The sequence below is a fragment of the Xiphophorus couchianus genome, chromosome 7 (assembly GCF_001444195.1).
Source record: "Xiphophorus couchianus chromosome 7, X_couchianus-1.0, whole genome shotgun sequence".
Taxonomy (NCBI): domain Eukaryota; kingdom Metazoa; phylum Chordata; class Actinopteri; order Cyprinodontiformes; family Poeciliidae; genus Xiphophorus; species Xiphophorus couchianus.
The window spans coordinates 18,614,007-18,628,313 of record NC_040234.1 but is presented as its reverse complement, the minus strand read 5'-3'; the positions used below and the strand labels follow the sequence as shown (position 1 = coordinate 18,628,313).

General features: G+C 37.1%; 1 protein-coding gene across 3 annotated transcripts in view; it reads right to left on the bottom strand.

Moving 5' to 3' along the window:
• igf2bp2a (insulin-like growth factor 2 mRNA binding protein 2a) overlaps nt 1-14,307 on the bottom strand; it is a 71,311-nt gene that overhangs the window by 28,014 nt on the left and 28,990 nt on the right. For all 3 annotated transcript variants that reach the window (XM_028022329.1, XM_028022330.1, XM_028022331.1), the window contains one exon: nt 1,548-1,596. In XM_028022329.1, coding sequence (XP_027878130.1) covers nt 1,548-1,596 — 49 coding nt within the window. The remainder of the gene's footprint in view (nt 1-1,547; nt 1,597-14,307) is intronic.

Here is a 14,307-nt window from a genome sequence, read left to right as displayed (position 1 = left end):
AAAATTGAACAATCATTTTTCATCTGCCTTGGAGATATTATGTCAGCATTGAGTCATCTCTGAGCAACTGAGTTGCAGATATGCCGCGGCTAGATGAGAGAGTGTACATCTGGTTGGAAATTAGGATTTCTGCTTTGGAACTGACAGTTTTATTTTTATGAAAACAAAATGAAATTTATGTTTCTAACTCTTGTTTCTTTGGTTCCAATACAGAGAACAGTTCAATCTGGAGAGACTCCGACGGAGATGAGAAGACAATTAGAAGAGTTTATTGACAAACAGAATTTAAAGTCTTTTGCGCTCGGGCCCCGGCTTGGGATAACGGTTATCGCCGTGTTAGCGATAGGCTTCAGATGAGCATCCCCGATGCTGTTAGGAACGTCCTCCCCCAGGGCCCGGCACTGGTGGTGGAGGTTGAAGAAGGGTGCGGGCCTCAGGACCGGGCGAATGGAGGAGAAGGGGTGGTGGTGGGTTGAGCTCGGCTGGAGAGCAAAGGACGCCATGAATGAAGGGCCTTATCAGCTGGGACTTGGTCGATGATTGGACGTGACGTGGCTTGGTCCGGCGTTGATAGGTCGACGATTGTGGACAGGTTGCTTCAATTAACGGGTCCCGGTGGGGATAAAAGAGTCTTCCAGTTTGAATTTGCGCCTAGGCTTCATTTCAAACAGATGTAAATAAGCCATTATGTTTGCCTCTATTTTCACAATTTTCAGCTCTCATCAATCAAATCATACAATTCTTTAAGTGAACATTTCTGCCATAATGAAAAAGCTAGATGAAATCCATTCATCCTGGATTAAATGAAGATGTGAATTTTTCCATAAGTCACAGACTTTTGTGCCTTTTTTATGACTTTCTAAGCTGAGATGACTTTTAGTCCAAATAGTTTAAATATTGTTCTTATACAGGTCTAAATTAGGCCCACATGTAGACCTAACACTGATTTATGTTGAAATGTATTTAAAAATCAGTTATTGCTTTGAAGGTTTGTAAGTCAAGATGTTATATTATTTTAGCGGCAGTGGGATTATGTTATGATTTTCTGTTATGTTCAAAAATACCAATAAAATGTCAATAAAATTACTTTTTGGACAAAATGCAGTAAAAATGCGGATAAATTAAATAATTGATCAAAAATAACCAATGAAAATAAAAGTTTGATTTGATTCTACCAGCTTAGTGTCTTGCATCATGTCATGATCTACTAAACACAAAAAAAATTTCACTTAAATTCTTAAAAATACTTTTTCAATTCATTAAAATGTTTTGAGTTTCTCTGTAGATAATGCAGAGATATGAACACAGAGACCTTGGACCCCCACGGGGACCAGATGTTGACACAACGACACAGTGTCATCGCCACGGTAACAAACACTGACCGAAACGCGTGCTCACAAACACTTCAGCCCAAACTACAAAGGCCGGTGACTCATTGTCAGGAAACTGGTTTATTTGCCGCCTGTTGCTGTTCGACTGGGCATCACAGTCTCTCTCACACACACACACACACACACACACACAAACAGAAATAGAAAACAACTGACCTCCCACTGCAGATGAGGGGGAATGTTCCGGATCTGGATCTTCCGACTCCTGCAGAGATGAGAGACACAGATGGAGTGGATTTAAAGGACCTGAACCACAAACTCAAATACATTTACAGTCATCTGTTTACAGTAAAACCAGCTGTCACTCTATTTATAGTTTATTTGTAAACAGGTTTATCGTAACAGCAACTGAGGAGGAAAGCCTTAGATTCACAATCAGACATTATTTCATACTAGAAGTACACATTATTCACCAATGGGAAGAAGTCCCAATGTTCAATATCGTCAGTCAAGACCTGATCCAGACATGCTGAGAGAAACAGTGTGGCTACGGTTAGCCATTTCTGATAATATCATCCGAAGGCCATGAGGAAACTTAATTATTAGACATCTTCGTTCATTAATTAATGAATGAATTTCTAATAAATTTTAATAAAAAGCAAGAGTATCTCCAGAGAGTTTTGTAGAGTGGCAAGAAGGGGACAAATGATAATCTTAGAGTGGGACAACAAAAACCAAAACCCAGAGCAAAATATCAGGAGTTTTATCAGTTGTGTTTATTCTCCATAAGATTTGTTTAAACAAGACAATAGTCCATAAACTAATTTCTTCAAGTAAAAATCAGTTTGTTATAACATGCTTTTTTTAGTTCCTGTAAAATTGTGTCGATGGTTTTAAAATATCTCCAACTTATTTAGGTAAATATGAAATCCTTTATTCATTGGAGGGAGGGCTTAAGGTGAATGAAAGAAGCACTATTATTGACTTTTCTTTATTATTATTATTATTATTATTATTATTATTTATGTATAACATAGTTATTTATATTTAAAAGTAACATTAATTTAAGCGAATAAATTATCAGATCACATTATTGTATTATATATTTAGATAAATAATTACTGTTCTGCTAAATTGTGAAGTAAATAATAAAGCAAAAAATATTATTTCTCATAATAACTATTATTAATATAATAACTATTAATAACAATAATAATAATAATAATAATAACAATAATCATCATCATCATTATCCTTGGTAACAATATATTAATAGATGCTGCAACTGATTGAAGGTTGTTATTTTCTCTGTATTTCAGTCATTAAAAAATATTTATATAAATCAATCTGACAGGTGTGCTAGCCAAAATATTGGGGGTGGTTATTATCATTGCTTTAAAAAGTAAATTAAATGATCATGATTACTTTTAGACAAAATTGGAATAAATTTTAGATTTAAAATTCTATTGATATTTTGATACAACATTTCAAGCCAAAAGTTCAAGCTTAGATAATTTCTCACTACTACAACCATTAAATATTAATAATAAAAACAGATCCATTTGTTTTGGCCAATGTATATAAATGAGTTTAATAATAATCTATATTCTCATCACACTCAGAATGATTAGAAAAGACACGAGAGGGACAAAATTCAGTCACTGTTTAGAGTAAGATGAAGGGTTTGCATCCTCGGTGACCTAATCAGAACTGTTTTTGGTTTTGAATTAATCACCAAGAATATGAAATACAAAATCCAACCTCAGACATAAACAAGTCAACAGAAATGTGATTTATTTCCTTCAGTTTAGTTGATTCAAACAGCAAAGATGCTTAAACCTGAGTTCCAAATCTGATGAGCTCTAAATCTTTAACAACTTAATCAGAATATTTAGAAGCCAGGTCCCACTCTGCTAATTTTAGGTTCCAGGGTTTCCACGCTGTCTCTCTGCCTTCAGCGAGTCTTTCAGCTCAAAAAGCAAGGCCACACAAACCACCCGTGCCCACAAGCTGTTAACAACAGCATTAACGTGAGAGAGTGCGGTGCAGCACTGCCCTGACCGAGGAGCTAAGTTACTCTGAAAAGACATTTTTAAAAAGCATATCAAGCATTTGCCTCAAGAGTATAACTGGAGGAGAGACAGTAATGAATGAAATGGAGGAATTTTCACCAGAGAGGGGCAACAAATGCATGCGCAGACACAGACGCAAATTTCGTATTTTCTCAAAAAGCAAAAGCGCAAAAAAAACCCTTGGCTCAGGATCTGTCTTCTTGCAGTGAGTGAACAGAATCCTGTTGGCAGTTGGACAGAAAGGCATGTCTCTTAGTAATTGTGTCGCTCAAGGGCAGAAACAGAAGGAGCAAACTCTTTAGACATCCATCCAAACTTTCAGTAAAACAACAGAGCATATTGTTTAAAAGTCAAACTTTATAAAATACAACAAACATAATTTTAAACTAGCTTACATAACATAAAGTATAACCTTACAGACGAATACAGTCATAGATCAACATTTTAAATCTTATGATTATCACTGTCCTCTAATTGTGAGGCTTTTAATAATTTCTTTGAACTGTATGTTTTTCCCAGGGTGGAACACAGGAATTGGACACATACATTTTAATCTCTTTTAAATTTTCCCTAATCCACATAAAAGCTTAATTGCACATACACGTTCAAAGCTATGCATACGCCACCACTAATATTTGGTTCAAAAGCAAAAGACACCTGGACCACCCGCTACGTTTCCTTCCAGGTTTCTGTCAGATTTATTCATACAGATTTAAATATATTTAAGCTTATGTCTTTTAATTTAGCGAGGAGTTCAACCACAAGTTGGAAAAGTCTCTTGAAGTCATTTTTAAATTACAGGTGTAATAATAAATTATCTGTATGTACATGTCATTCAAACGTCACAATGATGAAAGGATGGCTTGAAGAGTTACATCTATGGACACTGTACCAACTGTCAAGCATGGTGGTAGTAAGATCATGCTGTGGGGCTGTTTCACTGCCAGTGCAGGTGCTTTCAACAGAAAGTATGCAAAAAGTTAGAAGGTAGAGTAACTTCAGATTTATTAGCTAGACAGAAACTATTAGCCAGTTTTCCCGAACACAAATCAAAAACAATTTTAAAACAGTTAAAAAAGGTGAAAATTAAGCTTCTTAAGTGGTTTTGCTAAAGATCAGACCTCAACACTTTTTGAAAATTTGGGGAATCTGTTTTAAAAGTCAAGTTCATTTACATTACACTTTTAGAAAAGTTTAATCGTTTTTCTGATCAGGGCACATCAAACACATCCGTTACCGAGTCATAATAACAACAACTCTCAGACACATGGCCACTATAATGTCGGCCATGCTTACTGCACTAATCACATTGAACACTAAAAAAGAAAGAAAAGTAAGTTTAAAATGACAGTTTTGACTGTTTTCGAATGTTTTGAAATATTTTAAATCAATTTTTCTCTCACATAGTGGCTTGACGTCGGATCAGATTGGTATCAGCAGGTCAAATTTAACAAAAACTGGTCGGAAATTGTCCACAAACTTCCAATTAGGTATCTTGAATTAGATTTGAATAAAAGGAAATCCACCACACATTAAAATTTTTGCACCTAATTCTTGGTTTTGAAAATGACTGATTCTATAAATTATATAATCTTTCAACCCTTGAAAATAAAACTCTCCATCAAATCATTAAAACCCAAAAAAGTATTACCTTCGTGCCTTGGTAAGCTTGGTAAGCCTGGGTAAACTTTTCTCTGGAACAGGAAGTTAATCTGGCTGTGCACTGACTATTGCAAACCTGAATATTGCAACAGTGATGTCGGTCAAGTGTGTGTTTTATTCAGAGATAAACAGCGACAAAAAAAAAACAAGAAAACCAAAACAAACAAGCCAACATTTCCCAGAGGATCGCATCACACTGCGGCCTGCAGGCTTTCTGTCACTGATGGAGGTTTAAAGCAAGAGGCTTGATGAAAGAGCTCTTTTGGCAGCCGATATCCAAACACGGGCAAAACACATCACCTATTCCGACGTAGTAAACAACCACATGGCAAGCAAAAAGCGGCCAATTGCTAAAAAGTGTTTATGGCCCAGTTGAAACCTCTGAACAGCCCAAGGGCTGGCATCCCTCAGCTGCCTCCGATGGAAACTAAAAGCTCCTTTCATTCGGCGTTGTCTGTGTGAATATCCTGCGATATCCAAGGCCCAGTCCTCTATTGTGTTTCTGCCAAATAATTATGCCGCCTGTAATCTTGATGCAGAACAAGACAACGCGATGCCACACACTGCAGCATCCTTTGCAACTTTTTCTATCCTCTTTTGTGGGATTTAAAATGACATTTTTCTCCATAAAACCAAATTACTCTGGCATCTTTAGCTGTGCTTACTTCAAATAGTGACCTTGCTTCTTTTTTTTTTTTAAGATTGACTTGCCTGTCACTCTCACATGCAGGCGAAAGCTCTCTGAAGCGGCATGTTGTGGAAAATATTACAGCACCTCCTAACAATCCTTTAATGTCTCATTTTCAGCATATTTGTGGCCACGGGCTGACCAGAGGTCCACCGCCTTCTGTCTTTCCATGTGTCTCCGGCGTAGGGAGCGGCTCACACTACATGCCATTCTGCCACATCTGCTGTTCACTCCCTGCAGCCTTCAGGGTCCTCTGCAGACATCAGCTGTTTGTGCTGAACTCATATGAGCTGCTTCATAACCAGGGAGGAATCAGGTGTCTGCTATAACATCCAGTTTGTTTGGATTCAAGCATGAATTCTCTTGACTTCTTTAGAAAAATCTGAAATGTAGCTGTGGCAGAAGATACAGGCTCAGGTTGATGTTATTTAAGGTTTGTTGAAGCTGCCTGCAGCTGGTTTAAAACAGTCTGCCAAGAAAAAAAAAAGAAGAAAACATTTCTTGATTGTGGCTTCAAATATCTAATATACCATTTATTTGAAAAGCTAATATTTACTGTATCCACACCTGAAAATAGCCAGAAATTGGGCCGTTGAAGGAATTTTAAAAGGACAGTTTTGATTTTTAGATATGTGATGTCGACAACAAGTAGTCTAACCCACTATTTTGAGATTCAGATATAAAGAGAGAGCTCTTGAGCTTGATGCTGTGTTTGAGACTTATATTCTTGAAAAATAAAATGAGATTTTCTGCGAGTTATAGACCTATTATATTGAAGGACTTGGCTAATAAAGAAATCCATTGAACTTGTCAACAGCATTCAGTTACAAAACCATTGAAGAAGCATTCAACATTTTAAAATAAAATATTAAGGACATTGTTGGACGTTTCATTTGAATTAACCTAAAATTTGAAAATAAAGTAGGAAGAAAATACATATTTGAACATAAACTTGTCAAAACCAAGGACATTTCATGCAAGTACACCAGTATAACTATGATATTCCTTAATAACATGCATATAACATACCACTTACTCCAGAGGAACTGAAGCCGCACCCCCTACATGCACTGTGCATTCATCCATCACATGATCAGATGATTTGTAGAAGCCTGGACTGCTGGAACCACATTTTGTGTCCCAGAGAACAAGTATGTTGTAGCAACACAGCTGAGCAAAGGGACATAAGATGTGGTTAGTTTCTATATTGTGTAAATATATTAGATATGGTACTGGAAGTAGCTCCTGGCTCTCTGCCTATGAAAACACAAAATGTTTATTTTTATGTTTGTGTGTGTTACAATGGTGAACATGATTCTAGTTCACAGGTGTCAAACTCAGGTTCTCAAAGGCCGGTGTCCTGAAGTTTTTAGATGTGTAATGAAATGGCTTAATTACCTCCTCCTTGTGTAGATCAGTTCTCCAGAGCCTTGCTAATGACCTAATTATTTTATTCAGGTGTGGTGCAGCAGATGCACATCTAAACGTTGCAGGACACCGACCCCTGAGGACTGGAGTTTGACACCCCTGTTCTAGTTTATTCCAGTAATTTCTCATTCATACTCATCAAACCCAAAAATTTCCCATTTGGACTATTTCTAAATTTCCACATCCTAACTTCCCATTAAAAGATTTCTATAAAGGTAAACATTCATTGTAAATTTTTCAGTCCTTTGTGTGCAAGTATAATCTGCAAGTATTTTTCAGGGGGGGGGAAAGGTTGCGTATTCAGAGACAAGATTCAAACAGTTTGTAAAGTCTACGAGACGACGCAATGGGATAACAGTTAGTTAATGACAATGATATCTGTCATTAACTAATGACGCTAATATCTGCTCCACAGCTTCTTATCGGCATGAATTTAAAGTGAGTATTAGAGTCCGGTGTACATTTGATTGTCCAGTTGGAAATCTGATATACTGAGACTACTCAAACCTAAGCTGGATACATCTACTGTACACTGAACAGGAACTTCTTAAAACCACAGTTTAGGTTTGATGAAAGCTTTATTCTAAGTATGAAAATACTAGTACAGGCATATTTGGGAGAACAAGAACAAATACTGCAATATATGGCCTGATTAAGCACAGACACCAGTTGTTTTAAACTGATTAAAATCTTTAAAACACTGTTTGTGGTTGGTAAAAAGTTTTACTCAATTTGTGAAAACAAAATCTGTGATATTTGTTTGTTTGTTTTTAAATGCCAATAAAAATATTTCTGGACCCACCAATGTAGAGTTATATTTAATAATTTAATAAAGATGGTAAAAGCTTGTTTCATTTACAGCAGGTAAGATATTCTATCTTTCTAATATTTTATTAGAACTTTTTTTTAAAAATAATGAACTATCCTTTTAACCCCCTAGCAGGCAGACAGAGGAGAAAGTACAAAGATATTTGGCTTTTATCAGTACAACCTACAGATGGTTCTCACAAAATTACCCAACCTTTCATTTTCTTCTGCTGCAAAGACAGGAAACCCAGACCTCACACCTCAATTCCTTCTAGAGCAGGGGTGGGCAACTCCAGGCCTCGAGGGCCGGTCTCCTGCAACTTTTAGATGTATCTCTACTTCAACACACCTGAGTCAAATAATGAGGTCATTAGCAGGACTCTGGAGAACTTGACTGCACTTAGGAGGTGAGTCAGCTGTTGGATCCAAGAGTGTTTCAAGGGAGACATCTAAGAGTAGCAGGACACCGGCCCTCGAGGACCAGGATTGCCCACCCCTGTTCTAGAGGATTCAAAGTTTCTCCCAGGCCAAATGGGACATATGGTCCATCAATGAGTTCAAAATTGCTGGGTCTCCTCTCAGTAGGACAAAACCTCCAAAGAGACATGATCTACCTGAACCACCTTAGATGACTCCATCACATGGAGAGGAGCACCGTCTTTTCTCCGGTATCTCTAAGGCTGACCCCAGCCGTCCTATAGCTCATTTTAGTAACTTGCATGAAGGATGCTGTCCTTTCTGTCATGATCCAGACTTCATCACTCTAGCCAAGAAGCAAAACATTGACAAACTAGTAAAGCGAGTGTTTGCCAGAAGTCTTGATTACAAAATTATCTGACAATAACTTCATTTCAAGAATATTTTTCACTTTCATGGTGATATTAGATGGGCTAGACTCTACATGCCTGCCTCCTAAACATGTATTGTCTCAAAAGTGTAAGGAATCCTGTCTTGATTATGTCTTCTTAGTTTAGTTGTGTGAATCATTATCAAGTCGGCCTTTGTGTGGGAAACCTCATCTTCCCCTCTCCTTTTGTCAGGTCTTCTATTCACATTGTCCATCTTGTTCCTTTAGCTCCTCTCCCGTTTCACCAGCCTTGTTATTCCCATGGATTTGTGTTCAGATTTCATCTGAATTAAGTTTCTGGGTACATTTTTATTCTGTTTGACACACCCACTCCCTTTCTCTCTCTTTCTACAATGTCTTAAAGAAAGTCTGACTGCTGTTTAACCTATGACGACCTTAAAAAGAAAAAACAGGATTAAGCCCAATTGATTGATCATTTGGCGTCACTAAAGTAAACTTTTGTTCTTGCTTGTACTAAAATGATGGATTTCCACCAATCATGAGTCACACCAGCATCTTGACAGAACTCATTAATTCACAATCAAAGCATTTGAAATGTTATTTGATCTAAAGAAGGTAAAGTAAATTTAGCCAATGTACTTAAGGCACTGAAACCTACAATGCAAATGGAAGTAAAGCCTAAAAGAACTGCTATGACTATTAGTATGCCAGCAAAAGATGTGATAGTTTACATTACGATTATTGTTTAAAAATGCATTTTACATTTGGACTGCACATAAAAGCCATTGAAACCAAAACATTATACTAATAATAAAACAGTTTGTGTATAAAGACAAATGAAAATGGACTGAAGAAGGAAAATGTGTTATTCTTTTCTTCTTATATATATATATATATATATATATATATATATATAAAGAGCCTCTTTTCTGTGTAAAGAAAACTATAATTTGCAACCAAATTTAAGAATAAGAAAGCACTCAGAATTTAGCCATAAAGCATAACAAAAATAAACAAATAGAAAAAAATAGAGATTGTAGCAAATTGCTACTCTGGGAGACCATTTGATTTCCACAAGAATTACAGGACCATTTTCACCAAAGGATTTATTTTTGCCAGGCTCCAACATACCAAAGTCAGACCTGATCCAGCCTCCTGTTCTAGCAGCTTTTAGAAACTCCTGTTTACTGACCTTTGACCTACCCCTGTTTCTGTGCTGCTCTTGTTTGGTTTTGGCTAAACTTTACACATCATGGTGTGATGTTTGGTCTTTTCCACTGTGACTTACCAAACAATTAATACTGACGTTCAGATTTAAATTAATAGAGTTTGAGTGAAGATGAGTTGAAAGTCTTATATTTGGTGGAGGTTCTACTGCCTGTAAAGGCTTTCTTTATCCTTCTAAGTGGATGCAGTATTGTGGATTTTTACTTTAAGGGCCTTTCTGTATCAGTTTCTTCTGTCTTAAGGCATACTTCCCAGTCTGTTTGCTTCTCCCACTGACTGTGTCATTAATTTCATCATCTATTGCTGCCCAAACACCCAGTCCCTCTGTAGATAATTGTTTGGTGCCCAGATTTCTTTTTTCATTCCCTCTAATTGCTCAAGCTTGCCATAAAATTGTCTCTGTGCAGGTAATACCAAGTACATAACAGCTAAAGCAGCCCACATGTGAAACCACAAATAGAGAAATCCCAAGACAACAGCAACCAAAAAAACCAACCCTGGTTTAAATGAAAATTTCTGGTCAGGGGTATTGTTGTGCTACAGTTGACCTCCAGAAATTATAAATATGACCAGCTGCACAACGAGGCGCAGACAAAATTATGAAGAAAGGTTTTGCATTGCAGTGTTGCACAAGAAATATATCGCAATGGATGAAAAATCTTGGTCTTTAAAAACAATCAATGGCAAATAAAGAGCTGATGCAAAAGTGTTGCTATGTAAAAATAATAAACAGAATTCAACCAGACTGTTTTAATTTTTTGTAGCTTTACATTTAATCAAATGCAACACGGGTGACTGTGCTGCTGATTTGACTTTCTGATCATTCTCAAATGATTCACCAAACTCAAATTGGCTTCAATGCTGCTTACAAGTTCCAGGTTGGAACAGGCATAAATTGGAATAATTGTTAAAAAATTATTAATTATTTTACACATGTTTATTTAAAATGTTTGTTTTGATGTTCTAATGAAGTGAAACCATGTTTTTTTTGGTGTGTTTGTTTTTTATACACATTGCCACCTTACTGTGCGAATGTCATACCTGATATGCTTCTAACAGTCTCCTGTCATTAAAAACTCCCTGTTACACAACAATACAGTGTCGGCGGTTGCTGCCGAAGAAAGCAATTAAAGTTTCTCCGACGCGCTCATCATTAAACCTAACGAGGCCTTTAGCAGCACTGTTTGCCCCTGCTCTTGTGTCTGGACGTCAGCGACGCCTCATAAAGCATGCCAGCCTGCACGCAGCAGGGGAGCCTCTCTGTGGCTGACTGAAAGGCCTTCCCAAATGGCCTTTCAGTCAAGCTCTTTCAGAGTAAAAACTCCACAAACATTTCATCCCCGCAGCCGGAAAGCTCCTGCCTAATTCACTTGAGTGATAAAGCCTGTTTTCCTCCATTTACCTGTCATTTCTTCTCTCCCGCCTCCATTTGGCTGTCAACACTCGGATGTGTTGTTTTTCGCTGCGATCAACTCAAATTACAAAAGACTAACCATTGTTTCTCACACACACATAAAAGCAAATTTGCTGCTTAATGCTTAAGGAGAGTAAATTTGAATAAAATAAGATTTTCTTTTTTTTCATCTGAAATGTGGACTGGCCGTTGACGCAACTTTACCACAACTTCTCACCAGTCCCAGAAAAAAATAAAATAAAATAAACTGAACTGAGTGGAATGTGATCTGTCCACCGTAAGTGATATTATACAGATAAATTATAACTGAACACAACTGCAGTCATAAATCATCGGGGGGGATGTGATTACGCACCTATTTCATGATCGTATTACCAATGCCGTCTGCGCACAGAGTAAGCAACACTAATTTCTCTGCTCCTTTTATAACTGTAGTGTAGTACTAAGTACAGCATAATGTGATCATCTTAATGGCCAGCTGCATTTACACCTACTACTGCATGTATGTAAGCTAATGTCTCTCGCATGTCTTTCGTGTGGCTCAATCTATCAAAACAAGGGTAACGTAGTACACGATACGACTCAGGTAGCTCCGGGGAAATAAGGCGGTGGTCCTTTTACGCCGACTACAGAATCGTCTAATCTCAATTAACCCAATTTCTGGTTTGGCCCTTAAGCTCTTAAGCGTCTAAACGCTCTGAAATCTCAAAGAGGCAGCAACAAGTCAACAATATTTAGGAGGAGACCCCTTCATTGCAGAGGATATCCTGCATATCCTGGTCTCAGTCTCTGGTGGCTCTCCCACCGTGAACTCCTTCTCCTCCCCGGATTAAGACTGAGGACAGTCCATTTCCGGGCAGCACTCTTAAGTGCTTCTCTGAGACCTGGGCAGTTGTTGTGGAGCAGAGATAAAAGGATTTGTATGAGGGAAGTGCTTAAATGTCCTTCAGCTCCTGAGATGTGTTGCAGCACAACGAGAAACAAAATTCTGATGCAGCGAGTAACAAATAACAAACACAGTGTAGAAATCTCTTTCGATTCTGCGCATGGCTGTCAACATTTTTATCTTGACATATAGAAGCTGAGCTTTTTTCTACTTTCTGGAAGTAGAAAAAAAAACACTGCACTGCTTTTGCTGACGAACTGTAGATTGTTGCTGCTTTATTCTCACTTAATTTAAAAAGTAATTTCCATAAGAACTTTGGAAAATGAGGTGTTTTGCTTTCTCTAAAGAAGAAACAAGATCTGGGTCAAAAGTGAGACTTTTTTTTAGCATCAAGACACCTTCATTCCTATGAATAAATTTCTTTCCTCTCTTTGAAATAGTCAGATATTTTGAATCCAAATAATCCACAAAGCTCTGTGCAAACCTTTCAGAGAGAGTGGGGGGCATTTCATTAAAGTTAAATCTTTAAATAGCTAGTAATACTCGAATGTTCATTCTCAACTTACTTAATCACTTTGCTTCACGCTGTTACAATATTATAAAGCCCTTCTAATAGCCCTTCTTTTAAATCTCAACTAAAAACCCACCTGTTTAAAATTGTATTTGAAATGTAATCAATTACAAATTTAATGATGGAACTTGACTTAATGCTGTGTTTTGATTATTGATTCTATGTTGCATTGTGTTTCTGTGTTTGATATGATGTAAAGCACTTTGAAATGCCTTGCTGCTGAAATGTGCTATACAAATAAAATTTGATTGATTGATTGATAATACTGGAGTTACTGATAAGATATTTTTTGATTCTATTAGAGAATATATTTCAATATAATCATTCAATTTGCTAATTAATTATCATTCTTGTGATTCTGAAAATATGAATGACTAATTGCTACAGTACATGACCCATAGTTTTGATGTATTATCATCTCTACATTGTCTAGGGCAGGGGTGGGCTTCAGGCCTCAAGGGCCGATGTCCTGCAACTTTTACATGTTTTACACACCTGAGTCAAATAATGAGGTCATTAGCAGAACTCTGGAGAAGTTGACTGCACTTAGGAGGTGATTCAGCTATTTGATTGAAATATGTTGGACCAGGGAGACATTTAAGAGCTGCAGGACACTGGCCCTGCAGGTCTGGTCTAGGGCCTAGGGATTAGTTGTATAGGCTGGTTTGAGCTGGTATTTAATTCAAACTGAATGAAAACATTGTTCAAAAAATATCATGCTATCACAGCAAATCAAAATAGTACAAATCGTTTACAGTATCCTACAACGGCCCTCAAAAATGTCCACAACCTTGTTAAATTGCCAGATTGCTTTGAATAAAATAAAGTATAATTGTATGTGTATAATTTTATATAAATCCCATACAAATGCACTGAAAAACAAACAAATCAAATAAAGGTGTGCAAGCTTTGACAAATACTTTGCTGCTTCATTCCAGCAGTCAGTCTTCTTCTGATCACATCTCCCATCGTTGCAGCTATCCTGATTGAATTTTCCTGACTTTTGCTCTTTTAAATCTTTTGGCAAAAGCCATTATTTGCTAAGCACAGTAGTTCCATAGGAACAGCAAGATCTCATTGTGTAAATGTAAATGTCAAAGGTGCACAACTTTCCACAAGTCTATTTATAAATCATAGCTCAATGAAGACAGTCATACTTGGACAAAGTATGGGACAAAAGTGACAGTAAAAATGAGAAATTAATCAAAAATTATATTAAAAAAAGACAAGATAATGTGTTGTTCAACGATTGTGAAATGACCTACTGAGTGCTACCAAAACATGGACGTCTCTGTCTCTCTTCAAGACATTTTTGAAGTCCCAGCATCTCCTACCCTAGCAGCGACGCTTTGTGTCCCTCCTCTCTCTGCTGCACTGTCACCCCGTCAACTCTGACAGAACCCTACAGTGGTC